Here is a 26,749-nt window from a genome sequence, read left to right as displayed (position 1 = left end):
ACATCCCCAGCAAGGTTTTCTCTGTGCTTGTTACTCAAAGTTGCCAAAAAAAGGCCACAAAAAACAAGAGGGCAAATTCTCACAAGTCACAGCGAGGAACTTGGGGGCTGATTCTTGCTTTGTTCCTTGCCCAGAGCTGCCTTTATATAGAAATAAACTCCAGACAATCCTGACTTCCTTATTGCCACTAAACAACATGACAGTCAGTTGACTTCACTGGATAAGCCTGCAGAATTTTCATTTCCATTTGCTGGTGTTTTTATGCAGCATTTAGAAGCCACCACTTGAGAGACAAGGACCCACAGCTGGGACAGCCATTACCACTTTTTACCAGCAAATTCTCCACTCATAAAATACACCTCAAATAAAACTGCCTAAAATCCAGAAGGAAGATCACAATTACAGGGGATGGAGGCAAGCAGAGGAGACACCTGGTAGAGCACAGAGAGATGCTGACAAGCCCCTGGGCTGGTGGGGGCACACCCAAATGCAAGGAGCACATTGGGGGCTGCTTTCCTTCCCCTGGCTCACCCAGAGGTGCCCCACAGAGGGACAGCTCTGCATTCCTGCTTTTCCAAGGCCTCTGGAACCTTCCACCTCTCCCCTTCTCCTGCAGCTGTTGTGTGAGCACATTTACAAACTCACATTTACAAACTCACATTTGCAAAGCCCAGGTGTGCCCTGGTGGATTCTCATCCCTCCCCCAGCCCAGGGCTGAGCAGGGCCTGGGCAGCAAAGTGGGGAAGAAGTTAAACAAATGTTTAAATATCACTGAGCAGGAACTCTGGGGTGTTTGCAGCCTCCTCTGGTGTTTGCCAACCCCTTCCTCCTGCTCCCCATCTCTCCACCTTGCCCTGTCCCTCATCCCTGCCAGCTCCAAGCTGTGCTGGTGACAAGGACAGGCCATGGCTGGGGCAGGGATGTGTCAGAGCAGGGAGCAGCTCCTGGGAGGATTTAAGGAGCAGCTTCTGGGCTAAACTCCACTCCAAGAAGACTTTTCTAAGGATTAGTGAGCAGGAGCTTTATGTCAGCAACTCTAATCAGATTAATTCTAACACAGGTTACCCACTCTGAGCAAGCAGTTGGCTGTGTCATCTTTACAGTTTAGGGAACCAAGAGGTGCTGGACAAGAGTGGAGTGAAAGCCTCAGAGCTGGGTAATGTTGTGGTTATCCCAAAAAAAAGGGACTGAGGGGGGTCCCACACTCTGCAATCACATCCCACAGCTTGTGTGTGGGATGAAGAACAAGGCACACCTCTCCTACCAGCTCCAGAGAGTGAGTTAAACCTCCAATATGATTTTTTTATTCTGAAAGAAGAGTATAAAAAACTAAAATTGCATCACTGGAGATGCTCCTTTCACCTCTTGATTAAAAAAGCCATGAGCAGTTTGTAGCTCCACAGCCACAACTGAAATTTGCTTCCTTTTTCTGCCTTCTCTGGTTTCCAATGACCCAAAGAGCAGATTTGGGAGCTTTGGAAGGGATGGATGGACACCCTAACCAGGATTTCTGCAGGCACTTTCCCCCTCTCCAACCCATGCACACCCCTGGATTTGAGGATGTCAAGAATGTCAAACACAAGACATCAATAATAACACAATTCCAGCAGGGTTTGTCTCCCTGAGAGATGACAGAAAGTGCAAACAAACATGAACTGCATGGCAGGACATGCAAGAGCTGCATTTTGTGCCCATAAATGCCCAGTTCCTGGGGAAACTCACCGAGGCACAGGCCAGGATCCCAAAGAACCCAACCTTCTGCACCAGGTTCTGCACGGCCACTCTGGCCCGGGAAGCAAAGTCCTGCCAACAGAAAATCAAATTATTCGTGAGGAAAGCCACCTGAACAGAGCTCAGAACGTGTGTGATCCCCAGGATTTCCCACCTGGGAGCTGGGAGGAATTTTAAAGCAGGAAGGTCAGTCTGAACCCTGAGTTTAGAGGGACACTGGTGGTGGAATGTGAGCACTCCATGCACTGAGTTTTGGTTTCACACCCTGTGAGTGGCACTGAGCTCCCACTGCTGTGCAAACAGATTTTCCACTCTTTATTTCCCCATATCCTGGAATGCCAGGGCTGCTTACACCTATTCCTCAAACAAGCAGAGGGAATGAATTCCTCCAGGGCCATTTCCAGGGGTGAAAAGGAACTTTCTGAGGGCAGAAAGAGCACACAATAATCCCAGGACATCCTCAGATCTGCTCTCCCAAACCCAGGATCCCAACCAAAATTGCCAATTCCAGGCACTGCCTACAACAGACTTGGAAAATCCATTAAATTAATGAAGTTAATTACTGAGCCTAAATGACTTTAAAAGCAGGGGAGGTGCAGCCCCTGGGACTGGAGCTGCTCTGTACAAAGCTTTTATTTTGTGATCAGTCCTTACTCCTGAGGCTCAAAAATTGACAAACACCCAGGACACCCCTTAAAAAAAACAAAAATAAAGATTCTCTCAAGGAGTTTCTTTGCATGTGAGAAGGGAATTTACAGGAGATAAAATTCTTTTGAAGCAAAACTGTCCAGAAAAATAAAAGCAAGGTCAGTGCTCCCTGCTCAGGCTTGGCCACAACAGTTGCAGAAACCTGGGAATCCTTGGGAATAGCAAACATTAAAAAATAATTACCCATTCCTTTCTAAAAACCTACAAATAAGCAAGGACATTCTGATTTTTCCAGGAGCAGTGAAATAAATTACTCAAGGAAATTACTTTAATCAATAATTCATGATATTCTAAATTCCAGCCTTTACTACTGAATTGTAGAATTTAGAATATCATGAATTATTGATTAAAGCAACTGCAGGGTAATCCAGAAAAATCACATTTATGCAATTTAAACTTGGTTACAGTTCTGTTCAAACCTTAAATACTACACACCAAGGAAGGAAAACTACAATTACTTTACAATGTTCTTGCACGTTATTTAAATTTTAAGGTGTAGATCTGACAACATTTTCTGTGGCAGACTGAAAAATAACAGAACTGTGATGTGACCCTTTGCTTCTTTTCACACCCTTTTTTCAAGTAGTAACTTTTCTTCATTACTGTGCTTTCAAACAGTTAAATTCTCTATTTGAAAATTAAAAAAAAAAACCAAAAAAACCCCAATTATTTCTTTAACCAGAATAATTCTATTTGTTTTATTTAATGCCTGGAAAAATAAATTAAAATTGTACGAAAAATGCCAAAGAAATGAGATTTCCTAAATCTTTCAGTGGGACATTTTTAACCACAGGGGATATAAAACCCCTCTAGAATATCCTATAAAGGTGAATTTCCACACTTTCACCAGGAGTTACACCTTGGCCTCATGCTTACAAAATGGAAGAGATCAAAATTCACATTTTAATGCCAATTTTCCCTGACATTTGTAGGATCCCCCCAGAACACGAGGGATTCAACTGCTCCCAGTGAGGCTGACACCAAACCCTTGAGCTTATTCTGACAGGGAACAATCTGGAAAGCAAAACTCATTTTTTTCTTTTATTTATTTATTGTTTTTTTCACTAAAAGAGTGATTTTTGACAGGAATTGTTCTAAACAACAAAACACAACAATTTCCTGACGACCAAGCCCAAAATTCTTGCGACATCCAGGGCAGTTCCTGCTGCAGCCCCAAATTCCCTCGTGGTTATTTCCAAGGAAACAGAACCCAAAAAAGGGATCCCAGCTCCAGTGGGACCCTCAGCATTTGGGATGGAGAGAATAAAATACTCTTTTATTTCTATTTGATAAAAATACCCCTTTATTTTATTTATTTCTAGGTTTTCCCCAAGGAAAACAACACCTCTTCAATTCCCCAGGCAAACACACAGTGAAAAATCTTTAGGATTCTTTAAAAATTCATTTAAACACCAAAAGTCCTAAAGCAGATTTTGTCCTTGGGAAAAGTGTCCTGGAATTGTTCTTTTAATAAGTACAATTTCTATTTGATAAAAATACCCTATTATTTTATTAATTTCTAGATTTTCCCCAAGGAAAACAACACCTCTCCAATTCCCCAGGCAAACACACAGAGAAAAATCTTTAGGATTCTTTAAAAATTCATTTAAACTCCAAAAGGTGCTAAAGCAGATTTTGTCGTTGGGAAAGGAGTCCTGGAATTGTTCTTTTAATAAGAATAATTTCTATTTGATAAAAATACCCTTTTATTTTATTTATTTCTAGATTTTCCCCAAGGAAAACACCTCTCCAATTCCCCAGGCAAACACACAATGAAAAATCTTTAGGATTCTTTAAAAATTCATTTAAACACCAAAAGGTGCTAAAGCAGATTTTGTCCTTGGGAAATTGGAATTTGTCCCTGGAATTGTTCCCTCCCCAGGGATTTCTGGAGCAGAGCTCACTGGGGCCATTTTCAGCTCCTATTTTCTCCCCCATTTCCCAAAGCTCAAGGGCTTGGAGCAATAATTTCACTTTTAAAAGCCAATAAATATTTTTTCCTTGCAGTTCCATAAATCTGATGGCAAAGTATCTTGAAAATAAAACACTCCAAGACAATTATTCAAATGGCTCCATGATTTATTTGCATGGAAGTTGTTTCTATTCTGATTTGAATTTATTCCCCCATTATCTTTTACTGTGTTGCTAATGCACTGTTGTATTCAATTTCACAAGCTGGAATTGGAAATAAACTCTCTAGAAAATTACCTATAAACTCAAAGTTGCAGCACAGCTGCTTTAATAAAATATATTATTATAATTAGATATAAATTGACTGGATAAAATTAGGGGAAAGCACCATTTTTAACCAAATTTCTTAAAAAGAACCAGCTTCCCTCACCCACATTTCTCAACTACAAAATTCAAGGCTGCCTTGAAACTAATATTTCCCCTCCAGCTAAAAACATATAAAACATTAAAAAGCTAATAATGAAAGTCTTTAAAATAAGTTTAACAAGTTTGTCTCAAAAAAAAAACCCAAACCAAAACCAACGCTGGAGGAAATTTTCTCACCTTGTTAATTCATAACTTTATTTTTTGAAGTTATTACTCAGCTTGTTTCTTTGCTGAGTTTTGGTTTTACATCGTCTATCACAAAGTACTTCATGGAAAGAGAAATTTGAAATTCTAAAAACTTCACTCAAGAACTTGTCACTGGTCTTCCTTTTTTTCCAAATTTTCTAAATAAGCCAAAAGACAAATTAAAGATTATTTTTTTTGGTACCTATTTTCTGTGATTTAATAGAATCAAAGCTATGAATAATTTGCAGGGTAACAAACCTACCAGGGCTACAACAAAACTATGAATTCCAGCCTCAACATTTACTCTGTGAAAACAAGTTCAGAACTATTTCTCTTTGGTTCCTTCCTTAAATTTTGTCAGACAAATCTTTGCGACATCTGCAACAATAAAAAAGCCCTCAAAGTTTCATTTCTCTGAGAATACAATCCCCAGTTTTACAACTTTTACCTCTTTCACAACAGGATTTTTTTTTTTTCTTTTCTAAAGCCTGCACGGGGAACAATCTTTTCTCTATTTTTTTTCAAGCATTTGAAATAAAATAACTTTCATAAATTACTGCTTTAAAAAATAATATATTTTTATATATAAAAATATGAAAAGAGACAAAAGTTCAGCTACTTACAGGCAAACCATTTTCCCCCCAAATTAAAGTTTCTAGACTGGACTGGCCTCCCAGCTAATTGTGATTCATTCTTTAGAACATTTCAGGATGCTTTAGCTCACTGTGTCCCTTTCAAAGATGATTTATTTTTTGGGGTTTGGAAATAGATTTCCTGTGAGTGCCACAGAGCAGGCAGAGGAAGGTTAAATGATTAAAGATGACTTCATTGGGTTAATCATCACATCCCAAAACTGGGCTGGAGCAGAGCAGGGAAAGGTCAGGGATGATTCCCCAGGCCCAGCTGGCAGCTCGGGCTGGGGGAATTCTCCTGGATCTGCTCAGCCTCAGCAAAAGGGAATTTTTCATCATTTCATTCACCCCACTGGCTCCATGGGATAAAAATCCCTCCCAAATTTCCAACCCTAAAGGGATGGTAAGGAGAACTGACTTGTTCTGCCTCAGAGTTCCTCCCTGTGTACATATGGACCTTTTATCCTTCCTGGGAGAGGGAATACACAACCTTGTCTGAGTTCCAAAGTGCTGCCCCATCCCTCTGTTTTCTTTACTTTCCATTTATAATTTAATCTCTCTTCTTTCTCCTCTCACTGTGAAGTTGGTGAGCTCCTCAGTGTGAGGGAAGAATCAGCACCTCACCAGATTTAACTAACAAGCTCGAGGAAAAAATTGTTTTCATAAATAAAATTGTTTTAATAAATAAAACCTCGCCAGATTTAACTAACAAGCTTGAGGAAAAAATAATTGTAATAAATATTTTTTTCCTCCTTTCCCTCTGTAAGAAAACAGTCACAATTAATTGTTCCCACTGAAATTGTGGAGCCTCTTTTTTCTTCCTCTGCAAGTGCAGAGCTGGGGGATTGATCCACAGGAGTAGCTGGAGGTATCCAAGGAGCTCTGAATAATCAGAGTTGGACTGAATCCCCCAGAAACAACCTGTACCACTTCCCCAGCTCTGGTCTCTGCAGCCTGCACAGATTATGCAATGTGACAGTTCATTTTCAAACAGCTGCAATCAGATTTTAGGAGCACTGAGAAACCAACAGCTCCCATCACATCCCAGCCCAATCTCTGAAAAAACCCACCCAGATCCACATCCCAGGGATTTGAAGCCTGGAAAAACTTCTCTCCCTTTTCCTTCCTGCTGTAAATACCTCGAGCACTTTACAATAAATTGGGAAAATTGGCAGATTTAACACAAAGATGGAATTTAACACAATTCCATCCCAAGCTCTTGGTGCACATTCCCTGCTCAGGAGGTCTCATCCATGCCATGGACATTCCTCCAGCACCTGGTAGGTGATGTCCTGGAGGAGCTGAAAGATTGTTCTGGAAGGCCTGGAAGGGGGTACACAGGATTTGTGACTGACAGAAAACAGGAGCATGAGGGGAAAAAAATGAAAGGGCATAGAGAGAGATCTGAATGTGTTACACCTCAGTGGTTCTCCAGAATTCTGGAGCAGCTGCAGAGAGGGAAGTTCCTCCTTCTGCACATTCCCCAGGCCAAATGTGTCTCTCTTGTGTGGACAACCCCCCAAGATTTGAGCATTATTTCTATTATTGTTATAATAAAAAAGTTGAATTATCCAGATAATCATCTGAAGTAAAGAACATTTTTTTCCCCCAAAAATTGAAGACTGAGTATGAAGCTACCACTTAGATCACCAAAATTAGAGAGTCCTTAACATTTAAAGAGCTGCCTACAAAGACAGTGCCCCTCTTTATGTAAAAATCCCAGTTATGTTAAAAATGAACTGCACAGTATTTTGTTTCTTCTGGCTTTCTGTTACAACACAATGGAATCAAACACAACTTATGGGAGAATGACCATTTGTGGTCAGGCAATGGATTCCAGGATTTCAGACTGGGAGGAATTATTAACTCCTTGGAATAAAGCATTGACTGCAGGGGAGCAGCTGCAGAGGAGCCACAGAGGTACCCAAGGCTGGGAGGTCACAATGGTTCAAAAACCACTGCTCAACCCCCCCTAAAATATCAAAAATATGAATAAATTACAAAGAGGAGTATTGTGATAGCAGCTCATGGATCTTTGTTCCAGATTTCTCCAAAATGCTTCCAGGTAAATACAGAGGGGCAAACTCAAAGGGGAGATTTCCATTTGATACTTGGAGAGCAGGGGTGTGAGGGGCAAGGTTTAAACTTCCTCATCACCCAAAAATCTGGGAGAGAAAGGTCCTGTCTGGGAAATCAGACCCCCAAAAGAGGGAGCTGGAAAAAAAAGTTTTCAAGGATTACTGAAAGCAGTGGTGGGATGGTGGCAGAACTAAGCAAGCACTGAGTTTGATGAAAGAAAGGGATTTACACACAACAGGCACAGGGCAGATACTCCAGGTTCTAAGGAAGTTTCACTTCATGACAAGTCTGGGTTTTCTGAGGCATCCAATTCTGGAAAAGGTGTTGGGTAATCATGGAAAAGTTGCAAGAGAAAAGGACATAGATGCTGAACATGAAAACAGTTTTAAAAAGTACAAGATGAAGGCAAGCAAGCAACAATAAAACAGCCCTGACTTCTCCAAAAAAACTGTGGAAAGAAGAGAGCAGCACCCACAAAGCCTCATGAAACAGACTGTGCTGGAAATCTGAGGGCTTGAAACTGGTAAGAGCTCAATATTCAGAATATTTGTAGGCAAAGATGAACATACAGCAGATATTACAAACAAATCCCAAAGAAATTTTATCTACAGGTGGATTCTTCCATTGTGAGGACGAGAATGCAGGACACAGATTGTGAGGGATTTAGTTCCACATCTGTTTTCTTCAAATTCTTCAGGCTGGCTGCATGTTAAGGTTAAGGGGTGATGCTGCAATCCAGAGATAATCAGGAGGATGCTCATCTCTGGGACTTGGTAAACTCAGACATGAATAGCTACAATTAGTTCTTGGGTCAGAAACCCTTAAGTTTTTCTACAGAAAATAAAATTAAACCCATTGTCCTCCTATCAGATTTTAAAAGTGCTGTTAGATGTTAGAAAGGACAGACAAAAGAAGCCACAGAGTTGTGTGAGGAGCTGAATTTTTTGCAAGCCTCTTGGGAGCAGAGACAACAGAGTGAAGTGTCCATTCCAGCAGCAGGCTTGGCTTTCCTGGGCATTGAACTTTAGCCTGTCTTGGAGTAAAAGTGTGAAACTTCCAAATTGTGGATCCATTTTATGGTAAATAAGGTCTCCCCATGAACAGGAGCAGGAATGAAGTCAGCCAGCTCTGGAGCAGTCCATTAGTTCCACCAGGAACTTCCAGGCATTTTCTTCATTTCATTAATCATCTGAACCAAGGTAGGAACTTTTTATTTCCCTCCTTTCTCCCTCCCCCTTCTCGAGGGAAGAACCAGCAAAAATGGTTTCTTACAACAAACTTCATCTCAGGAGCTTCCATTTCAAGATTTCAGCCTGTTGCCATCCACACTCAGGTTCAGAAGGGAAACACCAAAAGGAACACAGATTCTAGGGCTCTGTGAGCTCTGTGACTCCAATTTAAAGCCAGCTTTTCCCACAGCTAGAACTGAAACCCTCCAACTTCTACATAAAGAGTCCTTTTGCTTCACACACTGTAAGAATAAGGAAAATTTTGTAAAGAATGAGACACAATTAAAGGAAACAGCCCAAAGGAAGAGGAAGGAGCATGTCCTTTCAGCCTTATCAGATCTGTCCTGCAGAGCTGTAGCCCCTTTAACCACATCCCCTGCCACCTCTGCTCCTCAGAGCAGCAACGTGTCCACTTTGACACTCTGCAGCTTCCCAGCCCCGCACAGAAACTCGAAATAAACTGATTTCTTTCCTTGCTGAACAACCACTTTCTATTCCCATCTGGCAGGAGAGGGGGCAGAGCAGATCCTGCAGCCCCTTTTCAGGGAGGGGAGCTGTCAGTGCAATGTCAGCAGCACTGGAGGAGATTTCCCAGGGAGCTTGTGCAGCCTCAGCCCTGGAGGGCTCCAGGACCAGCCCAGACAATGCCCTGAGGAACCTGAGCTGGACTAGGAAAAAAAAAAAAAAAGTTGAACTAGAAACTGCCTCAGGTCCCTCTGGAGGTGAATTTTTCTGTGATTCCATGACAAGATACTACAGCCACAGGCAGGGGATGAGTGGAGTAAAGGAACATCCCAGCACTGCCCAAACCCCCCTGCATCTCTCATTTATCTCAAAGCCACCACTGCAATCAGTTATTGTGAGCACAGCTCTGCCAGTTCCAGAATACTGTTAATTTTTAAAAATCCATTCTAAAGAATCAAGTCTTATTTTGAGGTGGTTTAAAAACCAGACATTTTAAGAAAGGAATTCTTGACAACCAGTCACAAAAATGGACATTTTCAGTCTCTGATAACTCAAAGAAATCATCACTGAAAAAAAAAAAAAAAAAAGTTTCTCCACACGGGACTCAGACAGAAATTAAGGATTAAACCAGAATGGAAGTGAGGAACTTCTGACACAGCTGACAAAGCCTTTAGCACACACAAGTCTTCCCTCTCAGCCCAGATGTGCAACCTCTCCCCTGTTCTCCCTGGAAGGGACAGAGGTTCCCAGACAGCTCAGAGAAGTGGGCTGCATACCAGACTCTTGTACAACACAGATATTTAGTGTCTGGAGCAGGGGGAAAAAAAAAAAAACAGCCATTTTCTTGATTATGATACCAGAATGAATTTCTATCAGTTATTGAAGGTTGTCCTTAAAAAAAATATTTAAAACAGCTTTTCTGACCCAGCTTTTGATCATTCATTGGTCTTTCTCAGAATACTGAGGAGTGAAATATCAACTATTTAGGAACAAATTTTCCCCTTAGAAACTTGTGTTGAGCATTCCCAACACACACAGAACAGGGCATGAAACTCCAGTGACAGAATTCAACCACTTGCTTCTCCACAACTCCTGTGCAAATGCAGCTTCCAGCATTTCCAGTACACTTGGTGACATTATTTCTAATTTCTGTTGTTAAGTGAGAAATTTCTTACTGAGAAAATCCTCCTGACCTAATACCGAGTGAAAATGTTGCAAAGTAACCCAGGTTTCCTCACTGCCTGGGGGATTTCTGATTTCTGTACTTCCACAGCCAACATTTAAATCATTTTTTAGGGAACAGACACAAAGAGCCCTTCAAAATAGAGCTCAAAAAGTCATCTCCAGCCAGCATTAGTAATGAGTGCAATGCCCTGTGCTGTTTTTTCCTTATCTGTGAGCAGGTGTGCAAATGAATAGAACAATGTGGGCACGTTCTCCTGCCAGTGCCCAAAGAAATCCAACCAGGAGGTGCTTTACACATTCCTTACTCACAGCTCTCATTGTCTCCCCTCTGCCTGTTTTAACTCTTTGCTATCTCTTCTCTCAGGAAGTGCTCAAGTTCGCTTATTTAAAGCTGCCACTGACTCATTCCAAAACTTGTTTTAAACGAGGTAATTTTGGAGAACAGTTCAAAGCTGAGTTGTTACTCAGCGTACCCACTGCTTGTTATATCGTCTGTGAAAACACACTGTCACTTTGTCACCTCACTCCCCAGCACTCGTGGGGACTTTAGTCCGAAGTGCAGCTCAAGGTTTGATCAGTTGTGAATTTCTGTTTAATTACAGATCACCATAAAAAAAAGGGAAGAAACCTCCCCTAGAGCTATGAACAAAAACTGGCATCAAACCTGAGGAATGCAGGGTGTGAGGAGCAGCCTCCTGGTGACCACCCACAGCAGTTAATAAATAACAATTAATAAAGAGAGGAAGCTGATGAGGAAAGGGAAGACTGAGCAAGAGAAAGGATGAGTGGAATTCGATGTTCCTATTCAACAAGTGATTGCTGGGAAAGCAAAAAAAAAAAAAAAAAGAAATAAAAAAGAAGTCAAGGTCTCCCAGTTATTGTACACGACCCTTCCACTTCCATTTTTATGATAAATGCTTTATAAAAACCTGCTTGTGGTCTGCTTGAACTTCTTTTTTCTTGTCCCAAGTACCCTTAAACGCTGTTGATTAAACAAGCCAGCAGCCTTTTCAAGCAGGAACTTATCAGATAGCAGTTGTTAATTTAATCACGGCAGAGATCCGCTCTGAATCTGGCCATCTCAAACGCTGCTAATTAAGCGAGATTTCGCTCATTAGCCGTGCCTAATCATTCCCGGGGAGTGAAGTCAGTGTCGTGTCAGAACACAGCGCTGCCTTCTCCCGGGTGTGGCACGGACTTTGTTCTGCCCCAGCGCAGAGCAGCCCCACGTGAAGATGTGGAGAAGCAGGCAGGGTTTTCAGCAAAGCTGGGATGGATGCTGTGCGTGCCCGTCCCCACGGGGAGCGGCCTTTAACCCCTTGCTGCCCTCGGGGAGCAGCAGGGGGCTCGGTGGAGCTCCAAGGCAGGCGGTTGCAGCTCGGTTGAATAGAAACCCTCTCGAGTCCACGTTGACAAATTCTTTAACAAGCCCTGTGGTTACAGGGAAGCTGGTTTCAGTCTGAGTCACTCCTGTTCAAACAGTTTACTGGAAATGGAGGGGAGGGGGAATTTTCAGAGAAGTCATGTGATGGCCAGACAAACCACAACCAGTAAAGGTTCAGTGGAGGCAAAAACAGGTCCCAGCAACGACTGACAGCCAGTGTGCAGATGGCACTCAGTCATTTCCAAACCAGCCCTGCTGCACCTCGGCTGTTCTATGGATTTAACCCTTCTCCAAGGCTGTGTTCTTCCCCAGGCAGGACACAGCTTGGAGAGTAAACAAACAGCAGTGGCTGATAGTAACACAGGCAACTAGAAAATATTTTTACATGGAAATTTGGCTGCGGGCGAGGCTGCACAGAAGCAAACCCCCGATGTGTAAATCATTAGTTCTTAAAGAAATGCCACTTAATGAAGCCAAACACTCAGAGCCATTAAGGATTAGATATTCAAAGATATCAGAACTTTCCCCTCCTAGCAAGGAGCACCGGGATACAGCAAGGCCCACGCACTGTCACCGAGTACCCTGAGGGAAGCTGGCTCCAAAAGTTGCTTTTTCACTCCTCAGCTTGAAGTGTTTCAGCATGACAGAGAACCGAGAAAAATTACCAACCAGCAACTATTAAACTGGCAAAAAGAGAGTCCCTGCTCATGTGTGTGGGACAGAAAACTGCACCAAGTGTCTGTGACTGTGTCATTCCCAAAGTGCTGCCCCAGCACTGAGCACTCACTTCCCCTAACTGAGGCTGCACTGGAAACACTCCCTGTGGCCAAAAGGGAGCTCTGATAAAACCTTCCTTCACTCTGGAATCCGACTGGAAGAGAGCTGACAGCAGCTGAGATGCTGTTTGAAACGCTGGTGGGTTTTAAAGTATGAACAAATCCCAGCTGGGGCGTGCTGGGCTCTGCCTTGTGGCAGCTCTGGGGACAAAGAAAAGCCACCTCCTTCTGCAGGGCACGGCCACGAGGCAGCTGTGACACTCCCTGCATGGAACTGGGACTCACTGGTGAGCACACAAAGGGACACCAAGGAAGGAGAAGTGAGTGTTCCTTTAAAATGAGGGGCTTTTTCTCAAGTGTGCTAATGGGAAGTACAGGACAGACACATCAGGCTGCAGGTTAATGAGCTCTCTCAAAAGGCAGCACAAGGAGACAGGTCACTCAGATCTGACATTCAGGACAGAAAATCCATCAATAGACTCTTTAAAGTAAATGGCATTTTACTCTGTGTAGCTCTGAATGGAGCACTAAACCTTTCCTCTCTTTAATCCTCTTAGGTCCCTTTTCTGGCTGTATTTTTTGTGGCCCAGCCAGGAGCATATTCCCCCTCCCAGACCCTTCAGGCTGGATGCTGTAGCCGTGATCTATTCTCACCAGAGAAGATGCTCATCTGTTTCTCCAAATGACCATTGTTTTTGAGAAGCAGCAGCAATGAGCTCTCTGAACGACTCACAGCAGCAAACACGTCAGAGCAGCTGGCTCTGCCTCATGGGCAAAGAGCAGCTCAGCTATTCTTCCAAATCCAACACCCATCCCCAAAACTCTCAAAAAAGCTGGGTGCAAGGAGACTTTTCTACTGAAAATTGCTCCTGTCACTTGACATCAAGCATTTGCAGCATCCCCAAGGCACAGGACACTTGTCACAGCCCCCGTGTGAGGCTTCAGACTCTCAGAGTGGGAGGAAGCCGATGGAGGTAATAACAATTGTTAATGAGCAATTTAAAAATAGACATCACCACTGCTCATGAATACAAATTACAGGGCAAAGAGTGATAAGCTATGCTGGAGATTGGGATTTACAGAGGTCATAGGAAAGGCAGGCCTGTCTCCCACAGACATCCAGAGAAAACATGATTGAAGCCAAAAGCAAAAAGGAAGTCACATTAGCAAATGGAAAAAACTGAACTGTCAGTTTTTATGAGCACAATACAATTTAATCAGATTGTCAAAGCCTCATGTTAAAAGAGTTTATAGAAACCAAACCACAAGTGGAGTTTGAAAGATGTTTTTTTTTTTTTTTCCTGGCCATCCATCCACAAAACAACACGCTCCAATCCAAACTCAATTGCCAAGAAAATAAAATCAAAAGTACTGGTAAATAACAGCCTCATTTTCCTTCATTAATTCCACAAGGCCATTTGTTTACTCCAGGCAGTCAATACAGCTATAGTTTGGCCTGGCCTGACAAAATGCTCTCTAGCAAAAATTTTCTTCCCAAGAATCTCACTGTGCGTTCTGGAAACCATCTCTGGCTGCTCCCACAACTGTACACACATATAATTTGCTGGGAGAGTTTCAGTAAACACAGATACTGAAGTCATGTATTGAACTGGTTTCCTTGTTGGTTTTTTTACCACAACTTGATTTTCGTACAGTTAAGGGATTACTTTGCAAAGCAAAGATTGATGGGAGACAAAAGAACAAAGCAGATTCTTTCTTCCCCCCTGCTGCATCTTTTAAAAAAATAGAAGAATTTACTATTTATAATAGCAGAAAAACCCTTTGGAACCTTCTAGTAGGGGGAGGCTTTTGGGAAACATAGGGTTTACTGTTAGAATTACTAGATTGCACTCAGTATTTCCAGACAAACCACTTTCATGGAAAAGCTTCATCCATTTTTTTGAAGGAGGGAAAAGAAAAGTGTATATTTATCTCCAGAAACTACCCTGGCAGAGGAGTTTAAAGACATCAGTGCATGGTAAATAGCATCTGCTGGTTTTTAACAGCAATCTCATGACCTGTTTCAACTTCGTGGCAGACAAAACAGGATAAGAAGGAAAAATACAGAGGGAAAAATTTGGTGGCAAACAGCATGAGGAAAAAATGTTTGATTTGGTCTAAAACACTATCAGGAACTCGTGACCAGGATACAAACTCCTGACCTGAAGGAAAAATTATCCCCAGCAGTACCTGACTGATGTGCAGCATCAACTGCAAGCTGTGCACTACTCAAGCCCTGGAGAAAACAAATGACAAGAGCAACAAAAAGGGACTTGGAGCAGTTTTGCTGCATTTCCACATCAGGAAAAATATTTCCTCAGGTTGATGAATGGGTCACACACTGGTCCCTGAGGGTGTCAGTGGCAAAGCAGGCAAATGTCATCTGAAAGGGATGAGCTGAGGCTGAAAATCATCTCTGGCCCAGGGAGGATTTAAATGCAGCCAGAACAACCAGGATTATGGAACAGCAGCTCCTCTAGCCCTGTTTTCCCAGCCCAGTGTCTCCCTACCGTTATTGTGCTGTTCTTGGAACTCTAAATAATTGCAGTACCTGCAGCAAATACTTGGCTGCACTATTTTATCTGCTCCAACAAGCTGCATTCTCCTCCTCCCATCACCACAGGTATCACCCAGTGCAGGATCTTTTTCCATCCCTGGGAAGTCTGTTGTGAACTCACACCAGCTGATTCTTTGGCCCCCTCTCATTTAAGTGGAATGGTTATTTACCCCCTGTAAGTTGCTCTGTGTTTCATGAACTCTGTTGTTTTACACACTGTCCTTACTTGTGCAGTCTCTGCGTGTTCCAGCATCTCCTCGAATTCCTGGTACTCCTCATCATCAGGTTCAGCACCCGACAGCCGGGCTGCCCTCGCCATAAAATAGGGGGGCAGCTCTCCAATGGCTGTACCAGCACCCTGGGAAAAGAACAATCCTGATTTATTTTCCTGTTTATTCCCAAACACAAAACATGTGACACGCACAAATCCCGTGGCCGTTCTCCGAGCCGACAGGACCAGCTGTTTGGAGCAGTTTGCTTTCACCCACCAGGTCAGGATTCCCATCATTTCCAACAGAATGCTGCTGCTCTGAATCCCTCTTTCCCTTTCTTTTCCCTGCCTCGGGGTTGCAGGGTCAAGCAGACACGACCTGTGCATCCCTGGGGCCCCGTGGAGCGGCGCGTGGCCGGAGCCGTGGGAGGCTGGAGCTGGTGGCCCGGCTGTCCCCCACGTCCCTGCTGTCCCCCACATCCCTGCTGTCCCACACATCCTGAGTCAGCACTGCTGTGTCTCACCCCACCACATGATGCCAGACACATTCCCCAGCATGTGACAACCCTTGATCCCCAGGGGCCTCGAGAATAATCTGGGAGCTCCTCCCCGGTGCTGTCCCGGAGTTTGCTTGTTCAGTCATGAGACTCTGGGCAAGTGTTTGTTAGAAAACAGACTCAGGTTTTACTACAGCAAGGAAAAAAAAGGTTAAGCAAAGCCTGAGCTCAAGTTTTCCCTCTCCTTCAGCTGGGATAGCTGGAGCCAACCCCAGATGAAAGGACGACTGCTTTCTCACCGCAGGAAAATTGTATTTGTTTTCTCAGGACATCAAATGACTCATTTCAGTCTTGTGGGTGAAGGCAGCTTTAGCTTAACCAAGGGAAAAAAGAGAGACAAGCTAAGATTGAACATATGGATAAACAGAGGCTAATGGAACAGGAACTTGGAATTAACTCAGGATGGTTTAAATTTGAGGCAGGTAAGAGACAATAGTTGGGCACTGCACGGGAATGTGCTCCCTGCAGATGGCTTTTCTCTCCCAGGGTCAGCAGTGAGTAACAAATGCTTTTCTCCTCCTTTGAAGCAACGTGAAAGCTTTTCAATTTCCTTTGTTCCTGCTCTATACACAGCTGCAAGCAAGAATTCCAGCTGCTGTGGATATTCCAAATCAACAGGTTGTGGTTTTAAATACCACCGCAGTTAAATCCTCAGTTTAAGCACCCGAAGTGCACACAGACCTCAAATGTTTATGCCCTTGTTTTCCACGGAAGAAAAAATTTAAATGACTGCAACAAGCTGAACTTCATTAATCTGCATATTTCTGGCACAAGGGGAAGATAAGCCTGAAAACAGTAGCAACAACACTTCAGAAAAATTAACTTGAGGTTATGTTCTCAGGGTGATGCAAGAAGAAAAAGTCACATTGCTCCTCCAGGCTCTGCCAATTTGCTTTGGCTTCGTTCTGTGAACTGAGGAAGAGGTTTGCATGTGTGTACTGGACATGAACTTTCTTTAAATTGGATAAGTCACATGCTCATTATTACAAAACATTTCAGAAGTGCAACAAAAATCATATGATTTCATGTCTGCTGGAGATAGGTTCCTTAAGTGCATAAAGGCAAAAAAAAAAAAAAAAAGAGCAAAAGCAGCAGTTAAGGGCTCCAAACCAGTAACTATTTAACTGCTTTTTGTAACATTAGATATTTTCACCCTTTAACTCTGAATGCCAGTTTTACATGGAGATTCCTTGGACTCACAACAAACTGGAAAGGCAAATGCTAATCAAAATTCTTTTACATTCAGAAAAGGAAACTGGGAAATGACTCCACTAGAAAGAGTCTTTTAAACAGATTTGATCCTGCTCAGGACACAGGCAGCCTGTTCTGCTAATCCCAAGCAATTAAACATTTTTATTCTTTCCCCTTATTTCTTGTAAAAAACCAAAAAGGCTGCAACACATTAAAAATATAGGGCACTATTGAATTCCTTGTCCCTGTGGGATGGGAGGCTGTGAAAACTGGCATTCACCTAAGAGATTGTTTCTGAGCCCTTGTGCAGGCCAGGGCTGCTGCAGCCAACTTTTACAGGGATTGCAAAAAGCATCATTTTCATGCCACCTAATAACTCAGGGAGATTTAATCCTTGTAACACTCATTATCAGCCATCACTGCCACGCTGGGCACTAGCAATGATTTTAATCTCTAGCTGAAGTTGGCTGCTGATGGTTTGGTGACCCTTGTGCAGAAAAATCCTCTCATTTCACCCCACAGCACACACAGCCTGGGCAGCTTTACAGCCACAGCTCTGCAGAGTCATCCTGGGGTGAGCTGCAAAAATCAGCCTCTTCTGGAAGTCACCTTTCTCTTTGCTAAGTGGACATTGAGCTTAGGAGTGACAGAATCCAAAATAACTCTCTTCCACAGCTTCCATAAGAAGTGAGCTGGAATTAGGACAAAAGAAACACTCTGGAACCAGAGCAGCAGCAATTGCCAACTTGATTTGGCTTACAGGAAATTAGCAAGCAATGTTTATGTACTCAGAAACATTCCAAGAAAGCATAACATTACACGAGACACCAGGGGAGGACAGAGGATGCTCCCCAGGGAAAAGCCAGAGGAGACAGAGTTCAGAGCAAAGGTAGCTGACAGGGAACTTGAAAAAGGGGGGGAAAGGGTGGAAAAGTGGGATACAAATGTTCCTGTTCCCTTGTCCTTTCCCTAATCTAATCCAAGGAGCTCAGACCACGAAGGCACTGCTTGTTCTCCCCCATGGCTGCTCTGGAGGACACGAGATTCCAGAGGCTGCAACTCTGCTCCCTCATTTCTGAGCTTAATTCTCCTCATAGCTCAGTTTTTACATGCTGCAGATGAAGCAAGAGATGTTTACCCTCAGCTGCATTTTTATTTTGCAACCCTAGAAACGTAGCTGTAAATGCCATTTTTATTGCTTGTCTCTATTAAACAGATTTCAGCAGAGGGGGATGTGGAAGAAAATAAAAACAAATCTTAGATATATTTATAGTCTTGTAAGTATTTGTGTGATTAGCTGCTTACTGAGCAGTCAGACAATTCTGGCCTTTCATTAAGAGTCAAATTTAATCTGTACTTTGCTTTTTGACAGGGCTGTGAGTCCACTTTCTCTGTTACTATTTTGATTTTAGTCACTAAACTCACACAGCCTGACTGGAATTTTTGTAACTAACACAGCAGCTGTTATTTAAGAAATTGTAGTGACCACTTGCCTTATATATTAAAAAATACCAGGGCAGGCATCAGATACTGGTTTTAGAATTTCCTTTCTCTGCATTTGAGTTGGACAACTCAAGAATTTAGTAATTAAATCACCAGCTAGGACAGGAAGCCAGCAGCAAAATAAAGTTAATTTGGCATGTAGTTCACAGCAGATGCATCTGTGTAAACTGCAATTCAAAATGATCTACATGTCATGAAAAAAAACAGTCTGGCCAACCAAAATTCTCCAAAAATTAAACTTCTACAAGAAGCTGCAGAGAAAAAAAAGAGGAAAACTGAAAGGAAGTTCCAATGACAGAGTTTCCTAAGACCCTGATTCACTTAAACAGGAAAAGCAGCTCAGCTTTTAAGTGAAAAGTGGAAGCAGGCAGAGAAACAGAAATAAAATATGTAAAAATGTGGAAAAGAACACTTTTAAATTAAATTCAATTCAATTAAAAAGTTAAATATTTTATTAAAATATGTAAAAATATGGAAAATAACACTTTTTAATGAAATGCAATTTACTGCTGCAGTCCAGGACAAGCTGTGAGATGAGGTCCTGAGTCCTGCAGATGAGGAACTGCAGCTTCACTCGTGTTACAGCCCCAAAATTATTGCAATTATTTCTTGCTTTGACCTGAGAGCTGCCAGATCATCTGGGCTGCAGACACCCTTCCTAAAATTTACTTTTTACATCAACAGCCTTCAGATTCTCCAGTATTTAGGAAACTGCAGCTGATAGAAACATCCCAGGAATATCCTATTAAAAAGCATTAAAATGATCAGGGTTAAAAGGTTCACTTCTCACATTACCTTGGGCTTCATTATTCTGCTAATTGAGGAAGATTTGTCAATTGCTGGCCACAGAAATTAAAGGCACCAATAGAAATTGGAGGTTTTGAAACAAGCCTTACCCACATGCAGGCCTCCAGCCTGACTTTTGAGATGATTGCCCACAAGGAGATGGAGCCTTCAGCTGTCTCCTCATCAGGGCAGATAATTTGATCGGGGTAAGGAGGCTCAGGGAAATTCACCGAGTTACATTCATAGGCAGCAAGAGTGACTGAGGCTATGTGTGGACCCTGAAAAAGAAAAAAAAATCAATTGTATTTTATGTGAGTTAGAATAAAAATTAAAATTAGCCACCACCATCCCCAACATTTGTCCCTAAGCTCAAACTCAGTGCTTCTCTCTTTAAAGAATGTTATTTAGGTAAAATTCTTGTTGGTTGGAGTTTTTTTAAGACCATCTGAATCACAATGTTGAGCTACTTTTAAAAACATGAAATCTTTCTTTTGACCCACTGAAATGTTAGGGAGCCTTTCAGCTTTTGCCTTGCCACTTAGAAGCCTGTCAAAGAGAAATAAGAATCCTTTTTAAAAAACCAGGAATTTTCAACGATTTTACAATGTTCTCTTTAAGGTATTTATGACCTACAGCTTTATTAGAGGAGGTGTTTTCCCTACTGCTGCTTTTAGAGGATTAGGCATTTAAATTATATATTGATTTTTTTAATGACTGGGTTTAATGACATTTTGCAGCAGACTTTCTTAACTTCTGTATTTTTCTCCAACAGCCAGTTGTTTAATTTGTGTCTGTTTTTTTCTGAGTAAACAAGAAAGGGACCTCAGTGCTTTTTGCTAAAAAATGGTTTGAAATGTAATTCAAAACTTAAACATTATTTAAATGCCATTTAACTGAATTAATTTTAGTTTCTGTCTTACAGGGAAAGATTTTTTCAGACAGACCTCCAAATAAAAGGAGCATGAAAATCTATTCAAGAAATGAACTGCTCCATAGTTTAAAAACCTGAAAGAATTGCCATTATTTTTAATACAAAAGAATTGAGAAGCAATTCAAACAATCTGAACACCAGACATTGTAGCTAAAAACAATCACTTAACAAAGGTCATGGAAACACTGTCCAGGGAAGAGGGAGGGGGAAAAAAAATAAAATTACTGCATTAAAATGAGGTCTTGATGTAAACCCACACATTTAAATAAATGTAAAAGTTTCTTTAAGTGCAGAACAAATTACACAAACCTTAATTCTGCTATTCATTATTTGATGGGTTTTGACATCGTGCTGGGAAATATTGCCAGCAATTTTCATCGATGTTTTTATCTGCAATCTTCATTTATTTTCATTTTATTAGAGCAATAAGGGAGTTTGATAGACCCCCAGAAATCAAAGCTGAATTTAGACATAGCAGAGGGAAAGTGTGAGAGAGCTGAACCCTGCCCAGGCTCCCAGAGCTCCCTTTGAAATGCAGGGACACATCCAGCCCCAAGAGCTTCATTTGCACATTAAAGGGTGAAATTCCAGCGCAGGTCCCACACAAAAGGAGAAGCTCCAGCACTCCAGGGTTTGCTGGGGAGATGAGGTTCACTCACCACCACTGCAGAGCAATGACATCCACACTGGCACTCCCAGTGGCAGTGAATTAAGAATGTTGAAATAAAATACCAGTTATATTTTCTGTATGGCAGCTGCAGCTACTGTTGTCACATGCAAACAATTCCAAATAAAACCATTCTTCTGGCGTGCAACTGGTGAAGGACAAGCTGCTCTGAGAGCAAGAAAATGCTTTTATTTATTCCTTGCTGCTTTACAGGAGGCTCATTCCAAGTGCTTGGGTGTATTTTGGATTGCAGAAATACAAAACCTGTGAGATGATAAATGAGGCACAGCCTCTCTTGAGGAGAAGAAAAAGGTTCAGTGAAATAAAACTGAAAAAGAAGGGATCCAGAAATTGATACACAAGAGAGATTTTGATATGGAAGGGAGAAAAAAGACTGGAAGAATGAACCAAGGAGTAATAATTTATATTATTCATATTTCTGTAGGCCCTACAGGCAATGAACTTCTTGGTAGCTGTAGCAACATCATCTCCACAGCAGCTTCAGAACTAAATAAATAACATCTCTCTATTTCACTCATCATGGGCAGATACAAAGAGATTTGAAAACCTCCCTAAAACTGTAAAGTACATTTATGGCAAACCTGGGAACCCTTTCTCAGTCTGAAACTTGGAGGATTTAATCCCATCCCCTGCTTGTCCCTCCCTAGGCCTGACAGCTACCTTGGGACAAAAAAAAAAAAAAAAAAAGGTCTCAAGCCATCATCCTAAAATTAATGGTTTTCACCTGCAGAAATTTGCAGTGAAACTCCCCTGAAAGCTTTGCATGGAGGAAATTCCCCGTTTGAGCTGTAAATGACCATTCCCTCATTCCCTCATTCCCTGAGGCCATGGCCAAGGCAGTGAGATAGGGAATCCAGAGGTGGGGCTTTCACTTCCACAAAATTTGGAATACACACCACAGCACAGAGGAACTGCAGGCAGCTTATTTGGAATAGCATGAGACAAATTTTATCACTACTATCAGCAGAGACAAGCAGCCCCCAGCCCTTGCAAGGCTTCAGCATCACCCAAAATTGCACTCAAGGAGGATAAAGCAGGTCCTAAAATCCCAGGGGAGCACACAAGGACAAAATGCCCAAGTGGAGATGCTGCAGGAGCCTCTCCCAGCAGAGCTGCCACCCTGCAAGTGGCTGAACAACCTCCAAACTCTCCTGTTGAGAGCCCTCCCAGTCTCAACAATTGTCTGCAAAAGGAAAAATTTCACAGGGAGTAGCCAATGGAAAAAATAAAAAAAAAAGCCATTTTACCAAACAGCTGCAAAGGGCCACCTGAAGGCCAGGCCAAGGGAACAGAACTCTCCCAGAGCAATGTAAACAATTCTATAATGGAAAAAAGTTGGAGTGGTGGAAGCCACAGAAGCCACATTTGAACTGGAATGAGGAATAAAGTGCAAATGGTTTGTTCAGAGGGATGAAGTGAGGCACGCAAGCGGAGCCAGGCCAAGGGAGGCAGAGCAGTCCTGAGTCCTCCTCCCGTGTCTGGGTGTCCTGGGGGTCACAGGGACTCTGTGCCAGGCCAGGCTCACAGCAACACCCCAACATCTGATTGTGGAGCTCCCCAAACCTCCAAACAAGCTTGGCTGGACAGGCCCAGGGCTGGGAGGAGAGCAGGAGGACTGGGGGGGTTCATTTCTGTTTAGTGATGGTTTAACTCTGAATGGAGCAGGGACCAGCTTCAAACAGGCTCGAGGTGCCACCTTGGAAAAGCCCTGACTCTACAACCAGGAGGATTCATTCTCATCCAGTTTTTTAATCCTCTTCACAAATAAACCCTCCTCCACCCTCTCCTCCTCCTCCTCTGTGTGGGGCTGCAGGAAATGTGTTTTGCTGAGTGCTTTGCCTCCCTGCAATAGTTCAGTTTGTTTCAACACTTGGGGAAGTCCTCTCAGATGTCCCCCTTGGACTGTGACTGCAGCTCTACCTCTGAAAAGGACAAAACTGCTTCAAGCCCCATCACACCCAACACTAAATCCCAGGCAATTCACATGTGCTCCTGGCCAAACCAGGACAACTCAAGGCATGCAAGATCCTGAACACAACTGTCTTTCCCTTACCCTCTTCCAATGATTTTTTTTTCCCTTTAAGCTGCAGGAGGCACTAAAAAAGGATTAAAGAGGAGAAACTGAGAAGCATTCTGCTGACTGGGGTGAGAAACATTTGCTTGCCACTGCTGAGGAGCAGAAGGAGCCTGTGGTCAGGCCGGAATGTGATGTGTTAGAAATATCTGTACCATTTGCAAATCAAACAAGACAGGATTTGCTCATCGAGATGAACTCAACATAAATCTATTTCTTAGCAACAGCAGTTCAGGGGAGTTTAGAAATCCCTGTCTGCACTACCCTGATGTCTCAGAGAAGGTAACTTTGAACTCTTGAACTCACAGGCCTTCAAAGGAGTTTTATTCCAGTGGCTGAAGGCACCCAAGTTGGAATGGCACAGAAATAAGTTAATTAAAGTGATGTATTATGAAACTTCTGGAAAGTAAAAATCTTTGGAAATTCATCTGTGGAAGTAGAAAGAGACAGCAGCCACATGTAAAAAAAAAATCACAAGTTAAAATCCTTAAAAACATGCTGATCTGTAGAATTCTTACAGCAGAAAGTCTTTGCCATAAGGAAAACTGACCGAATATCCAATTAAAAATGATTCATATTTTCACATTATTAATCATTCTGAGCACCTGGACTGGGAAGTCAATTAAAGCTCCAAACAAATCCTGCATCAAGTGCTGGTTTCTCACATGGCCCTTCACAGAACAGCCAGGCTGCTCAAGTGATACAAGAACAACCACATCTAATTTTAACCTTTTATTTTTGGGGAAGATATAATTTTAGACTGGCTTTAATTTAGAAACATTTCTCAAAGAAAAGCGATATGTCTGCCAGCAAGAAAAATATTACCCTGAACTCCTTGCTGACCTTAATGCACTAAAAATCTGTTTTCCTCCATGGATACACTGCTCTTCACACTGGGTTCAAGACTCAGCCTTTGCACAGGGGGGGAACAAGTCATGGTGCCATTTGATGGAGATAAATTGGAAAAATAAAAGCTTGCTTCTCATGGGAAACCTCCTCTGAGTGGAGCCCCAGGCCAGGACTCATCCCATACTTATCCATGAAGTCACTACACCTCTCCAGAAAGTCACACCACACTTACAGCATCTTTTTTATCTCTGAGAGCAGTGGACAGCTACCCACAGAGAGAACTGCTCTGTGATTAGGAGGGAGAAGTTGGTCTGGAGGTGGCTGGTAAATATGTGCAGTTTGTCTGTCTCTCTGTGCTATGAGATTAAAATGTCTCATGGTTTTATAACGTCTGGAATGTGGTGCTGGCTGGAAATCAGGGCTGGGGACAGAGGATCCTGTACCTAGAGCATCCTCAAGTGACACCAACATCCATCCAGTGGTCACGGCTGGGTTTAGAAGAGCTTCAGAGTTTCAAGCTGTGTATGAATTTTACACTCACATGGCTGTGATGAAGTTTCTATTCCCACTTCAGCCAAGCCTTGCCACAGAGTGCAGAGCTGATGGAAATTCCAAATGATCACCACAACCTCTGAATTTGACTAAACAAGAGCCACTGAGGGAGCAGCACATGGCACCAGTGTCTGTGTAAAGGGCCATGGTGCTGCTCTAAAGAGTAACATGAAAAGCAGATTTTTTTAAGGCTGCCCTTTCATTACTTTCTATAGAAACAAATAGACTCACGTCAGGGGGAGGCACAATTGCAAGAGTTCAAGTTGATCTGCTGCTGCTGACAGAAAATCATTAATAAAATCATAAAATACTCTGTCAGTGTTTTCTCCTTGCCCTTCCCTAGCCACCCCCTCATTTCTAAAGAGTAAACCTCAGCATTTATTCAAACTGCCACCAGCAGTGGTGATTGGCTTTAGAATCTCCAATTAGAGATCGCTCTGCACAATTATCATTATTTTCAACCTGCTCCAGGAAGCAGGACATGAAAGGTATAAAGTTCAGGCTGTGCATAAAAAAACACCCAAAAAAAACTTAGAAACTGCAAGGGAACAAATGAGGAGAAAGCACAATGTGCCCTCCCAGCAGAATTCTGACAGAACAAACGTTGAGGAAGTGGAGAGCAGATAATGAAAACGGTGTCAGCTTCTAAAAGGTAAAGTCCATCAACCTTCAGGGGGAAGAAAAGGGTGCAGCCACCGTCCCATTAACTCCTCCAGCATCCCATTAACTCCTCCAGCACCCCGGGACTGTTCTGGCACAGCCTGACCTAAGGCACCAGTGCTGGGTTTACTCTCTGTAGGTATCCACAGGCATCTGACACAACAACAGGAGCACGCAGGGGGACCAAGACTTGAAACGAACGTTTTTCTCCTTGAAAACACCACTTTTCACCTCAGATTTTTAAAATGCAAGCGAGCCACCAGAAGATTTAAGGAACACCCAGATTGCACAACTGATTTAGCAGCAGTGTCCAGTTAATTCAGCACACCCTCCCAGTTCATCAGTGTGTTATTAAGATCAATGCTGCAGTTTCATACAGAACAGAGCCCAGGTGTGCTGCAAGCAGGAGTTTCTGAGGAGATAATTGCAGAAGTGATTTTTTAACAAGTTTTATGTTGATTCACATATTCCAGGATATTTCAGTTCGTTGTAGAAAGCTTAGGACAGCTGGAGGAAGTAGTTTAAAGACAGGAAAGAAACAAATGACAGAGTAAGAGACAAAAACGACCCTCACACAAACAGGCTCCATTTCAACTTATTTTAGAATTGATTTCTGCCTTCTGCACCCTCCGTGTATTTTTCTTTCAACCACCTCAGCAATTCAACAGCAGTAACGTGAGCACAGGTATTAGACAGAGCCCTTTTTTATTTCCTTTGTTTTAGGCTTGCAAGCTGATGTGTGAACTGGAGAACAGAGAGGGCTGGAAATGAACACCTCACTTCACAAGAAGAATTCAGCGCTGGGAAGGGGAGCACTGCTGCACCTCCCACCTGGCTGAGCTCAGCCTTTGTTTCTCACTTTTTCCTTTACATACAGAACCATCATTTTCTGGGTTACTCACAATAGTTTTGAACGATCTGCGTGGAAAGAGCAAAACCTCTCCTGAAGCTGATAATTACTATGAAAATACTCCTGTGTTAGTCACAAGGAAGTAAATGGAGAAAAAAAAAAAAAAGAGAATAAGTTGTGTGGGTTTCTAAATTATTCTGTCTACTTCATAAAAGTGGAGTAAGTCCTGTTTTGTGAGTTTCTCTTTTACAAGGGACTTAAGTAATTTTTATCATGAGTCCTCTTACAAGCTCAGCTCCTGGAATGAGAGAACTAAAAGGAATTAGGTTTGACTTTAAAAAGCTTTTAGTAGTCCTGACAGGAAACCGTTTATTTGTGTGGGTTTGTTTTTTTTTAAATTATTTACACCACCAACATCTTTTTTTCCAAGATAATGGACTCATTATTGCACAAGTGTCTGGCTTTTAAATCTTCAAATTCTAACCTAAACCAGTTTGGGTAGGGCCAACACAGGGCTCATTTCAGCTGCAAACTCTGACTGTTTGGGGAGGCCAGAATGTGAGCCCTGGCTGAGGGGAACCAATTCAGAATGAAAGTGAGATGCTGAGCCCTTAAACCAGACAAACCC

General features: G+C 42.5%; 1 protein-coding gene across 3 annotated transcripts in view; it reads right to left on the bottom strand.

Annotated features, from left to right (window-relative positions):
• The window catches only part of VMP1 (vacuole membrane protein 1), a 62,140-nt gene that overhangs the window by 17,411 nt on the left and 17,980 nt on the right, over window positions 1–26,749 (bottom strand). For all 3 annotated transcript variants that reach the window (XM_059866358.1, XM_059866359.1, XM_059866361.1), the window contains 3 exons: window positions 19,628–19,795; window positions 15,496–15,627; window positions 1,723–1,803 (listed from right to left, as the gene is read on the bottom strand). In XM_059866358.1, coding sequence (XP_059722341.1) covers window positions 1,723–1,803; window positions 15,496–15,627; window positions 19,628–19,795 — 381 coding nt within the window. The remainder of the gene's footprint in view (window positions 1–1,722; window positions 1,804–15,495; window positions 15,628–19,627; window positions 19,796–26,749) is intronic.

The sequence above is a fragment of the Haemorhous mexicanus genome, chromosome 22 (genome assembly GCF_027477595.1).
Source record: "Haemorhous mexicanus isolate bHaeMex1 chromosome 22, bHaeMex1.pri, whole genome shotgun sequence".
NCBI lineage: Eukaryota > Metazoa > Chordata > Aves > Passeriformes > Fringillidae > Haemorhous > Haemorhous mexicanus.
This window is presented reverse-complemented; position numbering and strand designations above follow the sequence as displayed.